The sequence below is a fragment of the Ursus americanus genome, chromosome 32 (genome assembly GCF_024610735.1).
Source record: "Ursus americanus isolate L20-20 chromosome 32, mUrsAme1.1.p, whole genome shotgun sequence".
Classification (NCBI taxonomy): Eukaryota; Metazoa; Chordata; class Mammalia; order Carnivora; family Ursidae; genus Ursus; species Ursus americanus.
The window spans coordinates 31,132,468-31,158,246 of NC_142158.1; the positions used below are offsets into that span (position 1 = coordinate 31,132,468).

Genomic DNA, 25,779 nt, shown 5'->3' on the forward strand with positions numbered 1-25,779 from the left:
CTGTTTCCTCATCTATAAGTGAATACTCAACACGCAGTGTTTTGTGTGGATTACACTGTGTAATACATGTAAAGCACTTAAATCTGAGAGTAGCGACAGATGCAGACCCATTATCACTCGTTCTTCGTGCCGTCTCTTCCTTCCACCTTGTCAGTGGCAAATACCTGTAGCCATAAAACTTTTGCTCAGCTGTAATGTGGCATCACAATCTGTGTTAATCCAATTTTCTAGGCAGCCAATGTCAGTCAGTCAGAGTTGGCCTGTGACATGAATTCTATCAGCCATTCTTCTAGAAAGCAAGTACTAAACATTCAGTGAATGAAGGAAAGTCTCAATACATGTTTGTTTCCTTCACAGACAACTCCAACCAACTAAAGGTTATTTATGTACTTCACACTGTTTCAACATTGAACACTTCACTTCTGTTAATACTAGTTTGCACTTTAAAATGATCTAAAGGGCAGGGGCGCCTGGGGGGCTCAGTCAGTTGAGTGTCCGACTCTCGGTTTCGGGTCAGGTCATGATCTCAGGGTTGTGAGATCAAGCCCAAGTCAGGCTCCGTGCTGAGTGTGGAGCCAGCTTAAGACTCTCTCCTTCTCCCTCTGCCCCTCCTCCCCACCCCCACTCGCGCTCTATCTCTCTAAAAAACAAAAACAAAACCCACGAAACCAAACCAAAACAAAATGATCTGAAGTGCAGATTCTGGAGGTAGATAGCCCTGAGCCGAATTCCCAGTTTGGGATCTTACTGGCCGCGTGACCTTGGGCAATTCACTTACCTCTCTATACCTTTTCCTCCTTAAAATAAGGATCATAGTAATACCTACCCTCATACAAGGAGTTGTAAGGATCAAACGCGACGGATACATGTAAAGTGTTTTGAACAATGACTAACACATAACAATAAATGTTATTTGTTCCCCATTGGTAACATCTTGCAAAACTATAGCCGATCCTTGAATACCACAGGGGTTGGGGCACCCCACCCCAGTTGAAAATCCACCTATAACTTTTTTTTTTAAGATTTTATTTATTTGAGAGAGGGAAAGTACAAGCAGGGGGAGGGGTAGAGGGAGAACGAGGAGCAGGCTCCTGGACTGAGCAGGGAGCCCCATTCAGGGCTTGATCCCAGGACCCTGGGATCATGGCTTGAGCCGAAGGCAGACGCTTAACTGACTGAGTCACTCAGGCACCCCCCTCCCCCACCGTGTATAACTTTTGATTCCCCCAAAACTTAACTCCTATTAGCCTACTGTTGACTGGAAGCCTTACCAATAACATATAAACAGATGATGAGCATGTATTTGATATATGTGTTACATACTCTATCATTACAATAACGTAGGATAGAGAAAAGAAAATGTTATCAAGAAAATTGTAAGGAAGAGAAAATACATTTACAATGCTGTACTGTGTTGTGTTTATTTCTAAAAATCTGCATATAAGTGGGCGTGTGCAGTTCAAACTCATGTTGTTCTGGGGTCCATGTTACTTGTTTTAAATATTTCTTCTACATACATTTGAACCACATCACAGTGTTATAATTTCATTTCAACCATCAAACATAATTTAGAAGGCACAAGAGGACAAGGAAAATCTATCATATTTATCCATATTTTTACTCTTTCCATTGTTCTTTCTTCCTTCCTGATGTTACAAGATTTTTTTTTTTAATCATTTCCTGTTGAGAGAACTTCCATTCACCATTCTTTTAGGGTAGGTCTGCTGATAGCAAATTCTCTTAGTTTTCCTTCATCTGAGAATGTCTTGATTTCCCTTTTATTCTTGAAGGAAATTTTCACTGGGTATATGATTTTGGATTGACAGTTCTTTGCTTTTAGCAAACAGAAAATATTGTGCAGCTTTCTTCTGGACTCTGGTTTCTGATAAGAAATCTGCTGTCATATGAGTTGGTTACCCCCTTCACCCCATAGGTCGAGTGTTTCTTTTCCTGCTTTCAAGATTTTTTTCACTGTCTTTAGTTTTCAGAAGATTGGCTATGATTCGTCTTAGGGTGGATTTCTATGGATTTATCTTGTTTGAAATTTTCTCAGCTTCTTGAATCCGTAAGATTATATCTTTTGCCAAATTTGGGGAGTTTTCAGCTGTTATTTCTTCAAGTAATTCAGCCCCATCTTTTTTCTCCTCTCTTTCTGGGACTCTTATGATATAAATATTAGATATTTTGTTCTCACCCTACTTGTCCCTGAGGCTCTGTTCAGTTTTTTTCTAGTCTGTTTTCTCTGTGTTGTTCAGATTGGGCGATTTCTATTGTTCTTTCTTTGAGTTCATTCATTCTTTCCTGTCTCCTCTATTCTGCTATTGAGCCCATCCTCTGAATTTTTAATTTTGGTTATTGTACTCTTCGGTTCTAAAACTTCCATTTGCTTTCACATTTTCTGTTTATTTGCTGAGACTTTCTATTTTCTCACTTGTTTCAAGCATGTTCATTGTTGCTTGCTGAAGCATGTTTAGGATGGCTGCTTTAAAATCTTTGCCAGACAATTCTAACAGCTCTGTCATCTCAGTGTTGGCATCTTTTTATTGTCTTTTTCATTCAAGTTGGGATTTTTCTGGTTCCTGATATGACAAGGAATTTTCAGTTCAATCGTAGACATTTTGACCCGGCTATGAGATGCTGGATCTTATTTAAGCCTTCTGTTTTAGCTTGCTTATTTTGACAATGCGATGGCAGGGGAGGGGGCAGGTGCCACCTTGTTACTGTAGGTGTAGAAGTCCAGCTTCTCCCCTAAGCTTCCACCGACAGCTGTGGCAGTAAGGACTCTTCGTTATTGCTGGACCGGGTTGGGAGTTCTGGCTCCCCGCTAGCCCTCTGCTGATATTATCCTGGCCAGAAGAGACAGGAATGCCTTACTTCTTCCCACTTGGCCTCCACTGACACTATAGCAGAGGGGGTTGTCCTCTTCACTAGGCCATCTCAGACATCACCCCAGCGAGGAGTAGAAAGGGGGTCTCATTAATGCATAGTGGGAATGAAAGTCTTGACTCCCTATTTGGCCTTCCCTGACAACATCCCAGTCGGGGGGGTGGGGTTCGTGGGCACTTTGTTACAGGTGGGTGAGGGTGAAAGTCTAGGCTCCTCATTTGGCCTTTATTGGGATGAGGGGGTTGATACCACAGTTTTGTTTTGTTTTTCCTTGGTGTTTGTCTGGAGTATAGTAGTTCTTATGTAAAAGTTTTCAGCCTTGCTAGCCTTTTTTGGTGCTGTGGCTACAAAGAACAGACTTCTGTTCGGGCTTTGTGTGTGTGTGTGTGTGTGTGTGTGTGTGTGTGCATAGGTATTAGCATTTTGAGTTTCTGGCTTCTACAGTACCAAGTTTGAAATACAAGAAGCAAAAATAAAACCCTGGAAACTCACCACTGTGCTGTTCCTTGGATCCTGAGTTTCCGAGCCAGTTTGCCCTCTTCTTTCCACTTTTCAGAGTCTTCTTATGTTTGTGTTATATATAACACTCCAAGGTTTTTAGTTGTACTTAGCAGGAGGGATAGGGAAAAGTACATCTATTTCATCTTCCTGGAAATGGAATGTCTCCTCCTTTTTTAGATGAAAAAAACTGAGGCTCAAAGGAGGTGAGAGAACATGCCCAGGTCATGTAGATAGTTCATAGGTTGCTGACTTATTGCCTGTTGTTTCGTCTTCTCCTACAAGATTGAAGTTTTTAACCACAGGAATTACATCTTCTTTTTTTATTTTTGGTCTCTGTCAAATTACCAAATTCATATTTCTGTACCCGGTAGTTATAACACATTGATGCTTACTATGTAACAGGCTCTGTGCTGAGTGCTTTACATGTATTTTCTCACTTAGTCCTCATAAGAACCCTACAAAATAAATGTTATTATTCCCATTTTATACACAGGGAAACCAAGGCTTATAAAGGTAAGGTGATTTAAGTAAGTCATATAGCTGGTATCAGGGCTGGACTTTGTAGGCTTTCAATTAAACTTTACCTAAGAAAAGATGGTCCCAGGAGAGATCAGCAAAAATTAGACTGGTTGCAAAGAAAGAGAAATAAAACTAGCATATGCGACTTTAGTTTAACGGGCAAAGCTTTAGATGGTAGACCCTGAGAGAAAATAAGAGACACACCAAAAAAAAGTTTTGATATTTTAATAAGTCATTGATATTATTGTCCTATAGCTGTGCTCCTGAAATCGTAGAAAAAGGATTCCAGGTCTGACTCTAATGCTTACTTAACCCAAAAAATAGTATGTGAGCCTATGAGTGCTATTCTTGTTGAAAGAATATAAAGATTTTTTTTTAACATGAAATCATGAATAGAACTTTAGATCGTAGTCCCTAGGACCCTTCTTTAGTTTTAGAGAAGCGACTGATGAGAATGTTCAGTGTCTCATCCTGAATCAATGGCGAATGCTTTCTGAGGAGGGGAGAAGTTTAGTCACTGAGGAGAGCCTATCCACACATCCTGTAAGTTTTCCAAAAACAAACCACTGAAGTTCCAGATTTATCACAACGGATAACAGGAGCAAGAAAAGGAAGGGGTCCATTTGTAGCTCCTTTGTTTGTTTGTTTGTTTGTTTATTCTTCAGGGGTTCAGAGACTCAAATCCTACCTGAATAATCCCAGTCAGAAAAGTTGTGGATGCCACCACACTCAAGGATCTGTTATAGTCCGCAAGGAAGGAGGGCTTAGAAAAGTCATCCCTGATGAAAGTCCCCAGAATCAGGTGGCCATTGTTGAATGGGTACCGTCTCAGGACGTTGATCATCAGAGCACTCATGAGGAAGAAGGAACCTACGAAAGAAGGTGTCGAGGCAGAAAGTGCAGTTTTATATCCAGGTAACCTGACATATTTGACAAAAGCAAGGCATGGTCTGATGTTGTTTTGTCTTTGATCTGAAGAACTTTTCTTTTTTGAAAGTGGCCATTGGAGAAGCAAGAGAGAGCAAAGAAAAGAACTCTGTTTCCACGTGCCATGGCCAGCTTCCAGAGGTTAGATCTTGGTGGTCCAGGTAGTAACCTCTTTGCTCTATTGGCATGTGGGGTGGGATTCAAAGGGAAATTGGCTGGAAATGCTATCAGTCTCATCAACTGTCTCTGCGCCTAGAGATGGTGGATGAGATGGTGGGACCGGGTCAGAAAACAAAGCTAATCAATAATAATAAGAAAAATAACACCTATCACTTATGAAGGATTTACTAGGTGCAAAATGACGCTGAGCTAAACCTGTTTCAAACATGATTTCGTGCAGTCCTCCAATCCACATTGTCATATATGGGAGCAAAGGCAAATCTTACCTTTAAATTACCTAACAGAAACCAAACTCTAGTAGCCTTATTATCAGTATTTGGAAATGATTGCAATATTCCCCAGAAACTTGGAAATATGGGAATAAAATTGTTCTCTCAGTCTCCAAATGTACAATCAACACATAATGGATTTTAGTAAAGACATGTAATATTGTCCTGTAAAAAGGCAGGATAGCACTCTGCATCTAGAATCATGGGCTGGTAACCAGACCGAATACACAAATGTATCTGGAGAAAACGTGTCTGTCAAAATGATCAATGTTTGTTCAGTGGGGAAGCCACGAGAAAGGCACTTTACTAAGTAGATGTTGGCAATGCCCTTCCAAGATTATTGGGCATTTCGTGGTTTGGTTTCTCTCCCAGTTTACCTAAGTGAAGAAAATGTGCTGCTTATATGAGCTTCAACAGGTTTGGTCCCTGTAACAGTTACTTCTCATTATAAATTAGTAGATGAACTTTTGACTCAAGGAAGGAAAGCGCTTATCATATGGATTTGAGGGCTTTGATTACATGACGGCATGTTCTCATTGTAAATTAATAAGCTAACACAGTTATGGAAATGTAGGCCCAAGGACTTGGGTGATTACAGGTCCAGCTGAAAGATGGATCCACTCTAGGAATCTTGGCAAAACTGCCTCTGGATCTTCTGGGTTGAGGGCAGTCAGATTTCAATGTGTGGTAATTTCACCAACCAAAGTACCTCTGCAGTCTAATTCCTTTGGGGAACAGCTGTCTGGCCAGCTTGTCTGGCAGTGACATTAATAATGGCACAATCTCTACATTCTGAACACTCACCCTATGGATAGAACGTCCATCTTTGGCCTCCTTTTTTTTCTGCCTTAAACATAGCTTTAATTTGGGTTCTTAGCAATAAGGAAATGATTGAGGCAGAAAGTCCATCCACCACCTGTGTGGTTCCAGTACTGAACTCACCAATGGACATTTGATGACATGATCCAAAAATGACATAAATTACTGAAGAACAGAAAGCTGCATAACAGACATTGAGAGGAGGAATCAGTTGCCTTGTCAGCAAACTAAACGTCAGGGCTGAAAAACAAGATAATTTAAGTAAGAAAAGGTAGGCTGGCTTTTAAAAGTCACCTTCAATAAAAACTGTAAAGAATATTTAAAATAAAAATGATCCATGTGTCTAGTTGTCTGTGGTAATAATATCTCTTGACATACAGCCCTTCATTAGTTCCTTTTATTACCTCCTCCGACACCTAGCTTCTCCTCCTACTTTACCACGTGCTTTTACACCTCGCTTCTAAATCACAGGCTTAAACACCTCGCGCTTCAAGGTCTTCATGCTAATCATGGAAAACAGACGTCACAACAATAAGACCTCTGATTCCAACAGCTCAGAAGCAGCCCCATTTCACCCCTAGTGTAGTAGTAGAAGGCCCTGGGAATCCTCCAGGACTAGAAATAAAGCTGGAGAGCAAGGCAAGAATCATACTTAACTGGCTTGGTTCCACGTTGGGATGTGTTGTCTCTCTTCCATATGCCAGTCATTTAGGTCTCTTTCTTCACCAACTCCTTCAATACTTACTTTCTTTTCCAAGAACACCATGAGAATTTGGAAATTTTGAAGCAAATGGATTAACATGCATGGTGTCATCCTTTGATGTCTCAAGCCCACAGCTCCTGCCCTGAGGGCTTATCTTTCTTTCTTTCTTTTTTTTTTTTTAAAAAAAAGAGAGAGAGCGCGAGAGAGCATGCATGCACATGCGCGGGGACGGGGAAGTGTGGGGGGGGTGGGGCAGAAGGAGAGGGAGAGAGAGAGAGAGAATCTTGAGCAGGGTGGAGCCCCATGTGTGGCTCAGTGTCATGATCCTGTGATCACGACCTGAGCCAAAATCCAGAGTCTGACAATCAACCAACTGAGCCACCCAGGTACCCCTGAGGGCCTATCTTCAACTTACATCATACTGTGTGCTCATCTGAATTCAGTTATGAGTTCAGTGAGCCAATTTAGTGTCTTAGACAAGCAAGGCTGTGTGTGTGTGTGTGTGTGTGTGTGTGTGTGTGTGTGTGTGTAGAAGTTCAAACACATACAAAAATAGAGTATAATGAGCTCCCATGTACCTACCACCTGTTTCAACAGCGGTCAACTCATGGCTAACCGTGTCTCATCTATTCCCTCTCTCTTCTCCCACTTCATATTATTTTTAAGCAAATCCAAGATATGAAATTATTTCATCTGTAGATATTTCAGTATAGATCTTTAAAAGAAGACTCTCTCTCTCTCTCTCTTTTTTTTTAAGTATCTCTCCACCCAACATGGGGCTCAAACTCACAACCCTGAGATCAAGAGTCAGATCTACCGGGGTGCCTGGGTGGCACAGCGGTTAGCGTCTGCCTTTGGCTCAGGGCGTGATCCCCGCGTTGTGTGATCGAGTCCCACATCAGGCTCCTCCGCTATGAGCCTGCTTCTTCCTCTCCCACTCCCCCTGCTTGTGTTCCCTCTCTTGCTGGCTGTCTCTATCTCTGTCAAATAAATAAATAAAATCTTAAAAAAAAGAAAAGAGTCAGATCTACTGACTGAGCCAGCTAGGTGCCCCAAAAGAAGATCCTTTATGTATGTATGTATTTATTTAAAATATTTTATTTATTTATTTGAGAGAGAGCATGAGCAGAGGCAGAGGCAGAGGCAGAGGGAGAAGCAGACTCCCCACCAAACAGGGAGCTTGATGTGTGGCTTGATCCCAGGACCCTGGGATCATGACCTGAGCCGAAGGCAGCCTCTTAACCAACTGAGCCACCCAGGCACCCCAGAAGACCCTCTTTTTATTTAACTACAATACCATCACTATATCCAAGAAATTAATAATGGTTCTTTATCAAATATCCAGTCAATGTTCAAATTTCCCTGCTTATTTCATAAATGGTTGTTGTGGTAGAGGGCCCTGAAGACTATCTGTAATGGCTAATTGGTATTCATGCCTCCGCATGATCCCCACCCCTTAAGTATGGGATGGACCTAGTAACTTGCATCTAATAAACAGACTACAATAAAAATGACAGGATGTCACTTTTGAGAGTAGGTTGCAAGAAGACTGTGGCTTCTGTCTTGGTTGCTCTCTGACTCACTGTCTCTTTCATCCAGGTCACCAGCTGCCAGAGTTGGCTTCAAGAGTGTGTGACTTATGCAATTAAACAGGGCTTAGAAGTTTCCACACTTGGCTTAATGCTCTACTCTGACCATCTTGAAATTCTGAATAATTTTTGAATTAGGGGTTCTGCATGTAGCTGATCCCACCAGCTGCCATGTTAGGAGGACAAGCAAGTGCTCTTGGAGAGGCTCACACGGTGAGAAACCCAGGCCTGCCAGCAAACACATGAGTGAGCCTGAAGGCTGATCTCCAGCTTCAGTAGAGCCTTGAGATGACTGACAGCTTGACTACAGCACACGAGAAACCTTCAGCCAAAGATTTGGTGGGTTTGGGGGTGACCTTTAAAAACATTATTGGCTATTATATGTTGTACTATCTTTTACAATCTTTGTATCAGGACTCAAATGAGGTTCTCACATTGGTTGATAGGTCTGTTAAATCTTTGTAATTTATAGTTTCTCCTTCCACATTTTTTTTTCTCCTAAGCAAGGCTCTAATGATTGCAAAACCAAAAAACCAAAAAAAAAAAAAAAAAAAAAAAAGCCAACCCCGGAAAAACACCACACACACAGAAAAATTGCTCAAATAAGCTTGAGCAAAACAGGAGATTTCCTGAAAGAGTACAGAGGACAGTTAGGCGTCATCATAGACTGGCCCCGGAACTAAAAAACTATCAGGATCTAAGGCAGGGATCTCCCTATTTTCTCTGACTCCAGGCTGCACAGTCTCCTGTCGTCGTTTCTGGTTTGGGGCTGCAGCGAGCAACATTGCCATGAATATCCTTCTACACGCCTCTTGCTGCAGCGATGTCCAAGTTTCTTGGGATTCTACATCCTGAAGCGTAACTGCTGGGGCACCTGCCAGAAAATGTCCAACTGTTTTCCAAAAGGTTATACAATTTACACTCCCACCAGCACTGTATGACGGTTCCCATCAACTGCATCTGTGTGAGCACATGATACTGTCAGATTTTAAATTTTAGTGTGTATGAGTTAGCTTGTAACTCATTTAAGCTTCACTTTTCGCTTCACTGATTGCCAATAATGTTGATCGGTCTCATTGAGTGGTTTCCTTACAGATTTGTAGGGATATCTATAGTACAGATTGAAATCTTTTGTTAGGTGTATGTATTACAAAGATCTCTCCCATTTTGTGGTTTGCTTTTCAATCTTAACGTGTCTTTGAATGAACAAGGCTTTTACTTAATTCAATTTATCAGTCTTTTCCTTTTAGGCAAGCTAGTGCTTCTTATGTCTTGTTTGAGAAATCATTTTCTACTTCAAGATCATGAAAATATTCTCCTACATAATTCTAAAAAATCTTTATTGTTTTACCTTTCACATTTAGGCCTTTTATCTACCAGGAATAGATTTTTGTGTATGGCATGAGGAAGAGGTCTAAAAATTGGGTTTTTTTTTGGTGGTGTTATTGTTGTTTTTGGTAGGTTCCACACCCAGCATGGAGTGCTATATGGGGCTTGAACTCATGACCCTGAGATCAAGATCTGAGCTGAGGTCAAGAGTCAGACACTTAACTGACTGAGCCACCCACGGGCCCCTAAAAATTGTTTTTTCATGTAAGTATCCAGTTGTTTCATACCATTCATTAAAAAGTTGGTTTCTGTAGTGACACATTCAATATAAACTCTGCAACACGTATTTGTGTGTCTCTTATCTCTTCCGTTGGTCTAATGGTCTGTCTCTGCAATAAAACACTGCCTTGCTATTTTATAGTAATTGGTTTAGTAATAGTTTTGATAAGTTAGTCAAAAAAGCCTATTTTTATTGTGAAATATACATATAGAAAGTACATTAAAATAGATGTTGATGGGGTGCCTAGGTGGCTCTGTTGGTTGAATGACTGACTGTTGGTTTTGGCTCAGGTCATGATCTCAGGGTGTGGGATCAAGCCCTGGGTTGGCCTCTGTGTTCAGTGAGGAGTCTGCTTGGGATTCTCTCGCTCTGCCCCTCCGTCGACTCACGTGCTCTCTCACGCACAGTCTCTCTTTCTCTCTCTCTCAAATAAATAAATAAATCTTTTAAAAAATAGAAATCTTTCAAAAAATAAAACAGAGGCTGAATAAATACTTGTAAAACAAACACCTTTGTTACCACCAGCCAGATCTTTGATTACAATTCTGCTTATCCCCGCAAAGGTATTCATTATTTTGACTTGTGTGATAATAATTTTCTTTTCTTTATAGTTTTACCAGTAGTGTACATATTTCTAAATAATACAGTTTAGTTCAGTTTGAGTTTTCAGTTTGAATTTTATATTAATGGAGTTACACTGTACGCAATTTTTATTTCTGCTTCTTTTGCTCAATATCACGTATGTAAGAGTCCTCCATGTTGTGGTGAGTTGATTGATGGCTCATGTTCCTTCCATGTATTCCAATAGATGCATATATGAACGTTTATTTATTCTGTCTACTTTGGGTGGACATTATCTTAAATATTATAACTTTATATTAAATCTTGATAATTGGAGGAGCAGTTCTTCCTGCGCTGTTCTTTCAAAAGAATGTGGCCATTCTTGGCTTTTTGCATTTATACATACATTTTAGAATCTGCTTATAATGTTCCATTAAAAAAATCCTGTTGGGAAAATTTACATTAAAATTGTAATGAATCTATAAAGTTTATTTTGAGAGAACTGAGATCTTTAATTTTTTAAATTTTTGTTAAGGGTTTTATTTATTTATTTGAGAGAGAGTGAGAGAGAGCACAAGGAAGGGGAGTGGCAGGCAGAGGGAGGGGCAGGCTCCCTACTGAGCAGGGAGCGTAATTAGAGGCTTGATCCCAGTACCCTGAGATCGTGACCTGGGCCGGAGGCAGATAGTTAACCAAATGAGCCACCCAGGTGCCCCTGGGATCTTTAAATATTGACTCTTCTAACCCATGAGCACGCTATTTTTCAATTAATTTCAATTGATTTAATTAATTAATATTACTCAGTAAAATGTAATTTCTCTAAAGAGGTTTTACATATCTTTTCTTAGTTTCATTGCAACTTATTTCATATTTATTATGCTTTGGTAAATGGTATCTTTTGTAAAATTTCACTTTCTGTTTCTTGCAGGTGTATAAAAATATACTTGATTTTTATATACTGACCTTGTATCCAGCAAACTGGTTAAAATCTTATTAATTCCATTAATTTATTTGTAGATTATTTTCTTCATTAAAAAATAATCATCTGCAAATAATGAAGTTTTATTTCTTCCTTTAAAATCCTTATACTTTATATTTCTTTTGCTTGCTTTAATATACTGCCTGTGAATTCAAGTATAATGTTGAATAGCCCTATTTACTCTTTCTAAAAAATATATCTTTTTAAAAAAGATTTTATTTATTTATTTGAAAGAGAGAGAGTGAGTGAGAGAGAGAGAGAGCATGAGCCAAGGGAGAAGCAGACCCCCCTGCTGAGCAGGGAGCCAGATGTGGGGCTCGGCACCAGGACCCTGGGGTCATGACCTGAGCTGAAGGCAGTCACTTAACTGACTGAGCCACTCAGGAGCCCTAAAAATATATCTTACTGATTTATTTTTAAAGTAAGCTCTATGCCCAATGTGGGGCTTGAACTCACGACCCTGAGATCAAGAGTTGTGTGCTCCACCAACTGAGCCAGTCAGTGCCCCAGCCCTTATTTACTCTTGATAAGCAACATACAGCACAAAGAGAAAGTCTTTTGAAATGTAGGGCTTTTTTCTTTTTTTTTTAAAGATTTATTTATTTTAGAGAGAGAGTAAGTAGGGGGAGGGGCAGAGGGAGAGGGAGAGAGAATCCTCAAGCAGACTCCATACTGAGTGCAGAGCCTGATGCAGGGCTCGATCCCAGGACCCCAAGATCATGACCTGAACTGAAATCAGGAGCTGGCTGCCCAACTGACTGAGCCACCTGGGAGCCCTGAAATGTAGGATTTCAAATAACTTACCAATACAAGGAAGTAAGAGAATTACTTGGTAAGAGCCTGAGAACTAAGTGGTCTAATCTCGGTTAAGCTTAGGCTATGGAGAACAGAGGGAAACCAAGTTTCCAAACTTTCCACTACTTAAAAAAATTTTTAAATTTTGAACTAATTTTAGACTTCAGAAAAGTTTCAAAAATAATAGTTTCCATATAACCCTTACTTAGCTTCTCCTAATGTTAACAATTTATATAGTCATAGTATAATTATCAGATTCAGGAAATTAACATTATAAATTAACTAAAGACTTTATTTTAATCTCATTAGTTTTCCCACTAATTTCCTTTTTCTGTTCCAGGACTCTACCCAGAATCCCACATTCCATTTAGTTGTTATTTCTCCTTAGCCCTGGAATCTGTAATAGTTCTTCAATCTCTACTTGACTTTGACACTTTGAAAGAGTATTAACAGATCAGTTATTTTGTCAAATGCCCCTCATTTTGGGATAGTCTTAGGTTTCTGCATGATTGTACTAAGGTTACACTTTTTTTTTTAAAAGATTTTATTTATTTGAGAGAGAGAGAGGGAGAGAGAGAGAAGCAGACTCCCCGCTGAACAGGGAGCCCAATGTGGGGCTTGATCCCAGAACCCCAAGATCATGACCTGAGCAAAGGCAGACACTTAACTGACTGAGCCACCCAGGGGCCCCAAGGTTACACGTTTTCAGTGAGAATACTACAGACATGATGTCGTGTACTTCTTTGTGTGTCATATCACAGGATTCATAAGTCTCTATATGTCTTACTGCTGGTGAAGACGTAGCATCAATTACTTGGTTCAGACTGTTTCTCCCAAGTTCTCTACTGTAGAGTCATGAACTAGTTAGCAAATATCTTTTTTTTTTAAGATTTTTTATTTATTTATTCGACAGAGATAGAGACAGCCAGCGAGAGAGGGAACACAAGCAGGGGGAGTGGGAGAGGAAGAAGCAGGCTCCCAGCAGAGGAGCCTGATGTGGGGCTCGATCCCACAATGCCGGGATCACGCCCTGAGCCGAAGGCAGACGCTTAACCGCTGTGCCACCCAGGCGCCCCTAGTTAGCAAATATCTTGAGGAAGATTCTTCAAAACTATCTCCTTACATAGTTTGCAAACTTTTACCCACTCATTTTAACATCTGTTAGTGGATTTTATCTACGACAATTATTACTGTGATGTTTCCCTAATGGTGATTTTCTATCTTCTTTGATGTTTATAAATTGGAATTCTGTAAGGAAGATCTAGAACTTTTTAAAGAAGTTCTTCACCATATAGTATTTTTGTGTCATTTGAAGGAAATTATTAAGTTGTCAGGTACTATCTATTCAAATGTAAATAAAACTTTTGAATTATTTACACTACAAATTATTTCATTATTCACACTACTTAATACACAATCCCTTTGTCAGTTAGCAAGAGTTGCTCAGATTCATTCATTTGCGTAGTTATGTGATTATTATTATTCACCAAAGATCTCGAGTACCCACTATATGCTAGATACTCTGCTCGATGCTAGGTAAACTTACAAATCCTAATGCCATTCTTCTTTTGGTATGAAATTACACTGATGATTTGATAATTTAGCAGCGGTATGTCCTCAACTTTGACCATAGATGAAGGACCTTTAGTAAGTGGGAGTCAGAAGAGGACTCACAGATAAAACATCAGTGCCAAGAGTTCAGGTCTTTCACTGTAGCCTGGTAGAGACTTACTGATACTTTTCTGGAAGTGAATGCACTCACACAAATGGAACATTTTGGTTTATAGCTGCCACATGGAAATTTTGAAAGGTATTCCTTTATTTTGGGAATTCAAGCCTGGCTCAATATATAGAAATCAATTAATGTAATCTACCATAGTAACAGTTGAAAGAGAAAAATCCCATGGTCATATCAATAATGCAGAAAAAGCATTTGACAAAATATAACACCGATTCATGATAAAAATTCTCAGCAAGCTAAAATAGATGGAAAGTTCCTCAACCTGATAAAGGGCATCTACAAAAATTCTACAGCTAACATCATACTTAAGGGTGAAAGATTGAATGCTTTCCCTACTAAGATCAGGAACATGGCAAAAATGTCTATTCTCACCACTCTTGTTCAACATAATACTGGAAGTCCTAGCCAGCACAATAAGCAAGAAAAAGTCATAAAAGCCGTTCAGATGAGAAAGAAACACAACCGTCCCTGTTTACAGGTGACATTATTATCAATGTAGTAAATCCCATGGAATCTACAAAAGATTGTTAGAACTAGTGAGTTACAGGATACAAGGTAAACACACAAATCAATTGTATTTCTATATGTAAACAATGAACAATTAGAAATCAAAACTGTTTTTAATTACTATAAACAATATCTCCTCCCAAATGAAATGCTTAGGTATAATCCTAACAAAACGTGTGCAGGATCTGTACGCTGAAAACTACAAATGCTAATGACGGAAATCAAAGAAGAACAAATTGAACGGACTGTGATCATGGATTGGAAACGCAACATAATAAAGATATCGAATATCCCCAAAGTGATCTATGGACTTAATGCAACAACTATCAATATCTCAGTAGGATTTTTTTTAAGATTTTATTTTTTTATTTGCCCGAGACAGAGAGAGAGAGAGAACACAAGCAGGGGGAGTGGCAGGCAGAGGGAGAAACAGGCTCTTCACTGAACAAAGAGCCCAATGCAGAACTTGATCCCAGGACCCTGGGATAATGACCTAAGCCAAAGGCAGATGCTTAACTAACTGAGCCACCCAGGTGTCCCTCAGTGGGATTTTTCTTTGTAGATATAAACAAGCTGATGCTAAAATTTATATAGAAGAATAGCTAAAACAATTTTGAAAAAGAACAAAAATGGAGACATCACACTATCCAACTTTAAGACTCATTATAAAGATACAATAATCAAGACATGATATTGGTAAAGGGATGGACAAGTAGATCAAGGGAACAGAATAGAGAGTCCAGAAATGGACCCACAAAAATATGGCTGTTTGATCTTTGACAACAGTGCAGAAACAAGTCAATGAGTTACAGAAGGTTAGCCTTCCTTAAAAATGGATGTTGAATATGTAACAAAAAATAACCCTTGACCTAAGCTTCGCACTTTATGAAAGGGTTAACTCAAAATGGATCATAGAGCCAAACGTAAAACATAAAACTAAGACTTTTAGAAGAAAACGTAAAAGAAAACCTTTGTGACCTGGGGGTTAGGTGAAACGTTCTTATACATGATAGGAAAAGCACAATCCATAAAAGGAAAAAAATGGATAAATTGGACTTCATCAAAAAATTAAAGCCTTTGTTCTGTCAAACACACTATCAAGAGAATGAAAAGATAAGCTACAGATTGAGGGAAAATATTTGCAAACCACATATCTGACGAAGGACTTGTATCCAGAATATATAAAGAAGTCTCAAAAATTAACAATAAGAAACCAAAAATTTTTTTCCAATTAAAACATGGGCAAAGGAGTTGAACAGGCACTTCACTGCAGAGGTCATGAGGACAGGGCGCCTGGGTGGTGCAGTTGGGTGAGCATCTGACTCTTGGTTTTGGCTCAGATCGTGATCTCAGGGTCATGAGATTGAGCCCCCCCATAGGGCCCTGTGCTCAGTGTGGAGTCTGCTTGAGATTATCTCTCCTCTGCCCCCCTAGCTCACGCTCTTTCTAAAATAATAAATAAATAAAAATCTTTGAAGAAAGGTTATGAGGATAGCAAATATGAACAGGAAAAGATGTTCAACCTCGTTAGGTATTAGGGAAATACAAATTAAAACCACAATGAGACATCACTACATACCTCTTCGAATGGCTACAATAAAAGATAGTAAAAACTGGCCTTCATCAAAATGAAGAATTTTGCGCCGTAAATACTCTGTTAAAAGGATGAAAAGACAGGCTACATTGGGAGAAAATATTTACAAAACACAGAAGACAAAGGACTAATATATAAATAACCCTTGAAACCCAACAGTGAAAATGCTAATAATCCAATTAGACCACGAGCAAAAGATAAGAAGAGCCATTTCATTAAAATATACAGGTGGGGAATTAGCCTAGGGAAAGATCTTAGACATCGTTAGGCATTAGGAAAATGCAAACTGAAACCACAATGAGATCTCAGACACCCCTACTAGAATGGCCAAAAAGAAAAAACAAAAAAGTAGTGACAACACCAAATGCTAGTGAGGCTGCAGAGTAACTGGATCATTCACAGGTTGCTGGTGGGAATATTAAATGATACAACCATTCTAGAAAAAAGCTTGGCAGTTTCTTAAAAATCTAAAGATACAACCATTCTACAATCCCACAGTCGTGCTCCCAGACATTTATCCCAGAGAAATGAAGACTGTGGTTTATTAACCTACACACAAATGTTCGTAGCAGCTCTATTTGTAATTGCCCAAACCCGGAAACAATCCAGATATACTTTAAGGGTGAATGTTTAAATACATGACGGTGCATCCATAGAATGGAATCTTACTCAGCAATAAAAAGGAAAAAAAAAAACTATTGATACATACCAAAACCTAGAGGAATCTTCAGAGAATGAAGATGAGTGGAAAAAAAGTCAATTGCAAAGAGTTATAAACTGTATGACTCCATTTATATAACTTTCTTGAAATGATAACATTCTAGAAATGAAGAACAGATCAGTGGTTGCCAGGGTTTAAGGAGGGGATGGGGGCAAGCGTCAAGTGGGGGTAACTATAAAGGGCAACATGAAGGAGCCTTGTAGTGGCGGCTATGTTCTGTATCTTGACTGTATCAATGTTAATATCCTGGTTGTGAGATTGAACTGTAGTTTTGTAAGATGTTACCACTGAGCAAAATGGGGAAAGGATACAAGGAATGTCTCTGTAGTTTCTTCCAAATGCATGTGAATCTATCATTTTTTAAAAGATTTATTTATTTGAGAGAGAGAGAGAGCACAAGTGGGAAGGAGAGGAGGCAGAGGGAGAGGGAGAGAGACTCTCAAGCAGACTCCGCACTGAGCACAGAGCCCCATGTGGGGCTCACTCTCATGACCCTGAGATCATGACCTGAGCCGAAACCAAGAGTTGGACACTTAACCAACTGTGCCACCCAGGCGCCCCTTGTGAATCTTTATTTCAAAATAAGAAGTTTAATTAAAAAATACAGACAACATCAAGTGAAGGGTGTGGAGGAACTAGAATTCTCATACATTGCTGGTAGGAATGAACAATGGTAGGTACAGACACTCTGGAAAACAGTTTGGCAGTTTCTTATGATGTTACACACATACCTACTGTATGACCAACAATACCACTCCTGGGTATTTACCTTAGAGAAATGGAAACTATGTTTTCTGAATGTTCATAGTAACTTTATTTGTGACAACCAAAAACTAGCCATGAACTGTCTACTGACAAGTGACTGGGTAAACTGTGGAACAGCCATGCAATGGACAATTACTCAGCAATGAAAAGGAACAAGCTATCGATGTACATTAAAATTCCCATTAATTTCAAAGACATCATGCTGAATTGAAGAAGCCAGCCTTTGAGAGTTACACCCTGTCCGAGTCCATTTAGATGATATTCTCAAAAAGGCAGAACTGTGGTAACAGAGAACAGAGCAGCGGTTGCCAGGGGAGAATGGGACTAAAAGGAATGGCACAGGAGTGTTTTGGGGCTGACAGAACTGTTTCGTATCTTCCTTGTGTTGGTGGTCACCTAAATCCATACATGTGTTTAAATTTATAGAATTGAACACCAAAAGGAAAAAAAAGTCAATTTTACTGCAGGATAATTAATTATTTAAAAAGGGATCCCTCTCCTCCAACTAACAGCCTTGTGCCAGAGTTCGATGTTAGCAACCACTTGCCCCTTCGCTTGGCCTCTTCCGTGCTTCATACAAGCTGTACTATCACAGGTTTCAAACCTGTCTCACTGGTCCCAGAAGAATAGAGAAATAGTGTTTAAGTACTATGTAGGGAATTGCAAACTACTGTGAGTAAAGGATTAATAAAATCTTTTCTCTTTGTGGATAAATTTGTTGTTGGGTTAACTTTCTAGCTGTTTCTTTGGAAACCTGGTAATGGTGGTATGTCAGCTGTGTTACCAGCCAACATTGGTTATGGTAAAAACGAGCCTGATTAGTTTACTATATCTGGACCAAGAAGACTGTGAATGAAGGATAAATATCCAGTGGGAATCCTTAGCTTTGAGCTTTTCTGAGCACAATAACTCTTGTAACTGGAAATGCCATTTGTGGGACCCTGGAAGCAACAGTTATGAGAATTACAAGAGATGTTGGTTCTTATTCAGAAAATTAGGCTTCTTGTTCAAAATCATCAGCCATCAGGGGAATTCAAATCAAAACCACACTAAGATACCACCTTACTCCAGTTAGAATGGCAAAAATTGACAAGGCAAGAAACAACAATTGTTGGAGAGGATGTGGAGAAAGGGGATCCCTCCTACATTGTTGGTGGGAATGCAAGTTGGTATAGCCACTCTGGAAAAGAGTGTGGAGGTCCCTTAAAAAGTTAAAAATTGAGCTACCCTATGATCCAGCCATTGCACTACTGGGTATTTACCCCAAAGATACAGATGTAGTGAAGAGAAGGGCCATATGCACCCCAATGTTCATAGCAGCATTGTCCACAATAGCTAAATCGTGGAAGGAGCCGAGATGCCCTTCAACAGATGACTGGATTAAGAAGATGTGGTCCATATATACAATGGAATATTACTCAGCTATCAAAAAGAACGATTTCTCAACATTTGCTGCAACATGGACGGCACTGGAGGAGATAATGCTAAGTGAAATAAGTCAAGCAGAGAAAGACAATTATCATATTATTTCTCTCATTTATGGAACATAAGAACTAGGAAGATCGGTAGGGGAAGAAAGAGTTAAAGAAAGGGGGGGTAAACAGAAGGGGGAATGAAACATGAGAGACTATGCACTCTGGGAAACAAACTGAGGGCCTCAGAAGGGAGGGGGTTGGGGGAATGGGATAGGCTGGTGATGGGTAGTAAGGAGGGCACGTCTTGCATGGTGCACTGGGTGTTATACGCAACTAATGAATCATCGAACTTTACATCAGAAACCAGGGATGTACTGTACGGTGACTAACATAATATAATAAAAAAAAATTTTAAAAATTAAAAAAAAAGAAAATTAGGCTTCTGAAGCCCATATAACTCCTGCACCTCTCTGTGACCTTGTCTTCTATCTGAACTGCCACCTGGAAGACTAAAGAGTGGCCCCTGGACTGCTTTGTTTGTAACTTACTGAAGAGATGCTAGCATGCTGTGTTTCCTATCCTTTACCTTCCTAAGGAAAACCAATGCCAACTGAGGTCTGTTGTAGTTGTGTGAGTATGAAATGACTAGTTAAGCAAACAACAAAACAAAAAATGACCATTGAATGGGCATTGCAAATACTCTTGAGAGTATTCTATCTAAACTAACTGAGTTTTTTTTAAAGGTTTCATTTATTTGAGAGGGAGAGAGAGAGAGCAAGCGCTGGGGGGAGGGGAAGAGGGAGAGAGGGGGAGAGAATCTCAAGCAGACTCCCTGCTGAGTGCAAAGCCTGACTTGAGACTCAATCCTACAACCCTGAGATCATGACCTGAGCTGAAACCAAGAGTTGGATGCTTAACCGACAGAGCCACCCAGGAGCCCCAAAACTAACTGAATCTTCTGGGACCACCCCAAAAGAGTTAGAAATCTGACAGGTAAGGGAACAGATAATAGTAATGTGAATGGAATTCACCTATTTTTTCTATTCATCTAAGACCGGTAATTGTTTACTCTGGGTGAGCAGACAAGGTCTGATGGGTTGTGGGTGAAGAGGCTTCGAATCTTCCTTACCTTGGGGAACTTGCACAAGGCCAACAGTTATACCAGCAAGTAAGTCTCCGAGAAGCCAGTCCTTGAACCGATACAAACACATCCACTCCAGGAAAGGAAAGATCGTTAGTATGCATCTTAGGAACTTGTGCCATGAGCAGCTGCGAGAAAGAAGAACAGAGACTTGATAAGACTTTCCAAAGAAAAAGCCCACATAGTCAAGAAAAGGCACAGTGCATAATCGTTCCTGTATAGCAGAGTTTCTGGTCAGCACTATTGACATTTTGACAGAGTGGACTGGATAACCTCTTTGTGGTGGGGCTGTCCTGTGCACTGTAGGATGGTTAGTGGCATCCCTGGCCTCTACCCACCAGATGCCAATAGCACCCCCTCCCCCAGTTGTGACAACCCCAAAATGTCTCCAAATACTGCCAAATGTTCTGTGGGGGGCAAAAGCACCTCTGGTTGAGATCCAGATGTCATATAGATACGACCAGAACTAAGCCTTATCGTCTAGCATACAAAACAGGATGTTTGGAAAGAATTAAACCTACCAATTTTCCAGTAGAAAAATGGACTGTTACTGTTATCTCTTGATAAGGACAATGTTTTGAGATGTGATATTGGTGGGAGGCAGGGGAAATGAACATAGCCACATCATTCCCATATACCAATTTTCTTTACTGAACATTAACTCTATGTGGCTTTGGTCTGTAGTATGTAGAAATTTATAGAAAAGGTAATGTAATGGAATCCCATGCTTTAGGATTAGCCCTATAAAGAATAGGCAATAAAATAAAGCCTTATTATCCTTTAACCTAGTGGACATCAATCAGAACCAATCTTGTTACCCAGGGGACATTTGGCAAAGTCTGGAGACATTTTTGATTGTCACAACTGAGGGGGTGCTATTGGTATCTGGTGGGTAGAGGCCAGGGATGACAGCCCCCTCACCAGAGATGATTTTCTGGTCCAAAATGTTAATGATGCTGAGACTGAGAAAACCCACATTAACCTTTAAATCATCTAAAACAGCAGAATCCTTGTTAATCAATCAGTCAATTGGTTCATCAATCAACCAGTAAAACGGATTTGTTTTTAAATTGCTTTTTGCTATTTACATCTTAGTATGGGCAGAAGGCAAAAAGTATGAAGATTTTTCATGTATGAGCTATAGTTGGATAATTGGGATTTGACTATAGCAACAGATAGAACTTTAGTGTATGCAAAGCTAAAATGTGTGTGCACTAAGAATTTCACGTTTGACCCTCACAACTATGAGCATTACTATCCCTAAGGTAATCGAGGCAAAATAAGTGTTAGTGATTTTTCCAAGGCCACAGTAGTGTGGGCAGAACTGGGGCCACAAGCCAGGGCTTCTGTTTCCTACTTCAGTGTTCTCTCCATTCTATCACCACCGTAGTTCATATTGACAGCTATTTAATTCTGTTTGGGAGCCAGGACAAAGACCATTTTGGAAGGAACATCACATTGCTATTTTTATGAGAGTCCCTGGATGTTAGGCAGGGATACCCAGTGTGCTCTCTCCAATTATGGCCCCCAAAGGAGAGAGCAGAGCATGTCATGAGGATAATTTCTTCCTTCATCTGGTCCAATCTCTCCTTCTCTCCCTGTGCCACTGGGCAGAAGACAAGACAAGTCATCCTAGGGAGAGTCATGAAAGCTCTTTAGCATGGAAAAAAAAATACAGTGGACATGGAATGATGAGGCTCTAGACCTGAAAGAAAATCAAGGAAGGAGCTAGAAGAATAGGAATCGAAGCCGGGGGGGGGGCAGTATAAGCATTTCGACATGAATCTGGATTTTACTCAAGGGATCTTGAAAGTGAGGAATGTAAGAGTCGATGTGAAAGCACAGGGGACATTTTGACAAGAAAGGGAGTATTTGTAGTTGCTAATGGAAAGGGAGAAGATGAGTAAAGAGATGAGGTTTTCTGCAGAAAAGGTGGTTGTGGCGCCTGGGTGGCTCAGTCAGTTGAGTGTCCAACTCTTGATTTCAGCTCAGATCATGTTCTCATGGGCCATGAGATTGAGCCCCGTGTCAGGTTCTGTGCTCAGAGTGGACTCTGCTTGAAGATTCTCTCCCTCTGTACCTCCCCCACTTGCTTTCTTTCTCTCTCTCAAATAAATAAATAAATAAATTGGGGGAAAAAAGGAAGAGGTGGAGTTCAAAGATTTTTTTTTAACTGAAAAACCCCACCTATATAGTGTTTTTTATTTGCTAGGTGCCTTACAAATACTCTTTAAATCCTCACAATCACGTAGATGCTAGTATCATTCCCATTTTTACAGATGAGGAAACTGAGGCAAAGTAGGGTTAGATAGCTTATCTAAGGTCATGCAGTTGGGAAGCAGCAGAACTGGGATTCAAAACCAGGCAATCTGACTTCTGAGCCTCGCCCTTAACCACAGAGTTGTGCAACCTTTCATGTTAAAAATTCAGAAGTGGACTCAACTGTACATTTTAGAAATAAAAATAAGAACTACTAGAAGAGCCCAGAGGAGGCAGAACTGATCAGATTTAAGTGTTTAAGGATAGGGCAGGTGGAGGGGAGTCAGGGTGAAATTTCTTTGGTAGTACCTTTTTATGATGACGTAAAAGTAAAAAAAAGACTCTCCTTTTGTAGAGACGAAGTCAATGTGCCCCAAATCCCCTCTTTGACATATGACCTCTGACCCATCTGGAGTAGAGAAAATGAGAATAGTGATGTAGGACTGGGGAAGGTCTCCAACACCACAACTTACAAAAGGCAGGATATGGACAAAGGAGAATGCCTCCGAGAAGGAAGGTCTATAATAGGGCTGTGTGGAGGCCTTCCTCTTGTCACCCAACACAGGCCAACCACAGTGATAAATCAAGGGATGAGACAGACTGATCGATCCCAAGTGTGAGTGAGGACATCTTGAATACTTAGGGTTGATATAATGATGTAGGTCACAAAGGTCCTTAACCTGAGGTCTATGGACCCCCATGGGGTCTGTAGATAGAATTTTTAGGTATGTGAACTTAGGAAAAATTATACCTTCATTTTCACTACCTCCTAACGGAAATTTAGCATTTCTGTCAATTATGAACATTAACAAAAAAACCACTGTAGTATCAGCAGAACCTGACTTTGTTACCAATAGAAATCGCAATTATTTTCACATTACCTTAAAATTGCTGCAGAGGTCTTAAGATATCATTAATGTTCATCACTACCTTGAAATTATGGTAGTTCTTAGATCCACATTACTAAGTAACATAATTGTGATATTTTTAAATATTTTGATAACTATATTTCAACCTATTTGGTTTCCTTTATAATCCTATGTATTTTATGCATTAAAAGAATATTCTGGCCAAGACCATTCAATGGGGAAAAAGCAGTCTCTTCAACAAATGCTGCTGGGAAAATGGGATCTCTACATGGAAAGAATGAAGTCAGACCTTAACTTTATACCATATACAAAATTTACTCAAAACGGATCAAGAATCTAAATTTAAGAGCTTAAACTATAAAACTCTTAGAAGAAAATATAGAGGAAAATCTCCATAATCTTGGATTTCACAATAGTTTCTTAAAGATGACACCAAAATCACAGGCAACAAAACAAAAAATAGATAAACCAGATCTCATAAAAATTAAAAACTGTTGTGCACCAAATGACACTATCAACCCACAGAAAAGACGATCCACAGAATGGGAGAAAATATTTGCAAATCATATATCTGATAAGGGGTTGATATCCAGGATATACAGAGAACTACCACAACTCAACAATAAAAAGACAACCTAATTTTATTTTATTATTCTTTTCCTTTTTAAATTTTTAAAAGATTTTATTTATTTATTTGAGAGAAAGAGAGAGATAGAGCGTGAGCAGGGGGCAGGAGAAGGAGAAACAGGCTCCCTGCTCAGCATGGGGCTTGGGGCTTGATCCCAGGACCCAGGGATCATAACTTGAGCTGAAGGCAGACAATTAACCGCGCCCCGAGACAACCTAATTTTAAAAACGGCAGAGGAGGTAAATAGGCATTTCTTCAAAGAAGATATAAAAACGACTAGTAAGCACATGAAGAGATCTCAATGTATTTAGTTATTAGGGAAACTCAAAAAACAAAACAAACCCAACCCCCACAATGAGATACCACTTCACACCTAATAGGATAGCTATAATTAAAAAAAAAAAAAGAAAATAACACAAGTTGAAGAGGATACAGAGCAAAAACACTTGTACATTGCTAGTGAGAATGTATAGTGGTGTAGCTTGTATGAAAAAGTTGGTAGTTCTTCAAAAAATTAAACATAGAGTCACCATAAGATCCAACAATTCTACTTTCAGTTATATAACTGAAAGAGTTGAAGACAGGTTCTCCAACAGATACTCCTATGCCAATACTCATGACAGCATTATTCACAATAGCCAAAAAGTGAAAACAACCCAAGGGTGCACCCAGAGATGAATGGATAAGCAAAACGTGATATTTACATACAATGGGATATCATCAGCCATAAAATGAAATGAAATACTGATCCCTGCTACCACACAGATGAACTTTGAAAACATTATGCTAGGGAAATCAACCAGATGGAAAAACAAAAATTGTGTGATTACACTTAAATGAAATATCTAGAACAGGCATAGAGACAGAATGTAGAGGAGAGGTTACCAGGGGTGAGGAGGAGGGGAAAATGGGGAATTATTGCTTAATGGGTACAGTTTCTGTTTGGGGTGATGAAAAAGTTTTGAAAACAGTGGTGATGGTTGCAGAACATCATGAAATGTCATGAATTCTGCTGATTTGTACATTTAAAACCGGTTAAAATGGCCAATTTTCTGTTATATGTATTTTACCAGTATTTTTTTAAGTAAAAAAAAAAAATTATTCTGAAAAGATGTCCATAACCTTTAGCAGCCTGCTAAAAGGCTCATAGCACAAAAACGGGTTAAGGGCCCCTGAACTGTGGAACCCGCATAGTCAGAGCGCCTATCAGAGGCAGTGAGCTCTACATTGTACGATCGTACAACTCAAGTACTAGATAGGCTCCGCGGAATACGAGGTTAGAAGGATCTCATTCTGCTACCACTAATTAGTCCACCATCGCTACCTCTGTGGTGGTTGTTAGGAGACTGGTAATAGTAACAAACAATGTATTTATTAAATATCATCCCTAGATGCTGTCAGGGACATCCAAGGACTTTACGCCCAAGAAATTTCTAATCAAGAGGGTGCTACAGGAAAAACCATAAACAAACAAACAACTGAAGAAAAATCACACAGTGACCTAAGGGTCCCGTTGACAGGAATTCAGAGGAGGAAGACAGAGGTAGGCACCGAAGGACTAAGGTAGAGTTTTAGGGCTGCCAGCTTGGAGGCAGCTGAATGACCCCCCACACCCACCGGCACTGCACGTGGTGTCTGAAGGTGGTGATGTCGATGTCCAAGTTCCCAGAGGAAATACTCTTCCTTCTGTGTTCCTGTTGAAAGCTCTCCTCATTGTATACATCTCTCTTGACATCATACATGAAAGAATTTTGCCTGTATTTATAGCCAAAACCCTGCGCGCTCCTCTCTGGTTGCAACAT

The 25,779-nt window shown here is 39.7% G+C and overlaps 1 protein-coding gene across 1 annotated transcript in view; it reads right to left on the minus strand.

Annotated features, from left to right (window-relative positions):
* SLC26A8 (solute carrier family 26 member 8) overlaps positions 1-25,779 on the minus strand; it is a 75,875-nt gene extending 50,096 nt beyond the window's left edge. Inside the window, exons 1-4 of the mRNA XM_045772062.2 lie at positions 25,595-25,779; positions 20,210-20,349; positions 6,225-6,341; positions 4,595-4,776 (exon numbers count right to left, since the gene is read on the minus strand). Coding sequence (XP_045628018.2) covers positions 4,595-4,776; positions 6,225-6,341; positions 20,210-20,349; positions 25,595-25,779 — 624 coding nt within the window. The remainder of the gene's footprint in view (positions 1-4,594; positions 4,777-6,224; positions 6,342-20,209; positions 20,350-25,594) is intronic.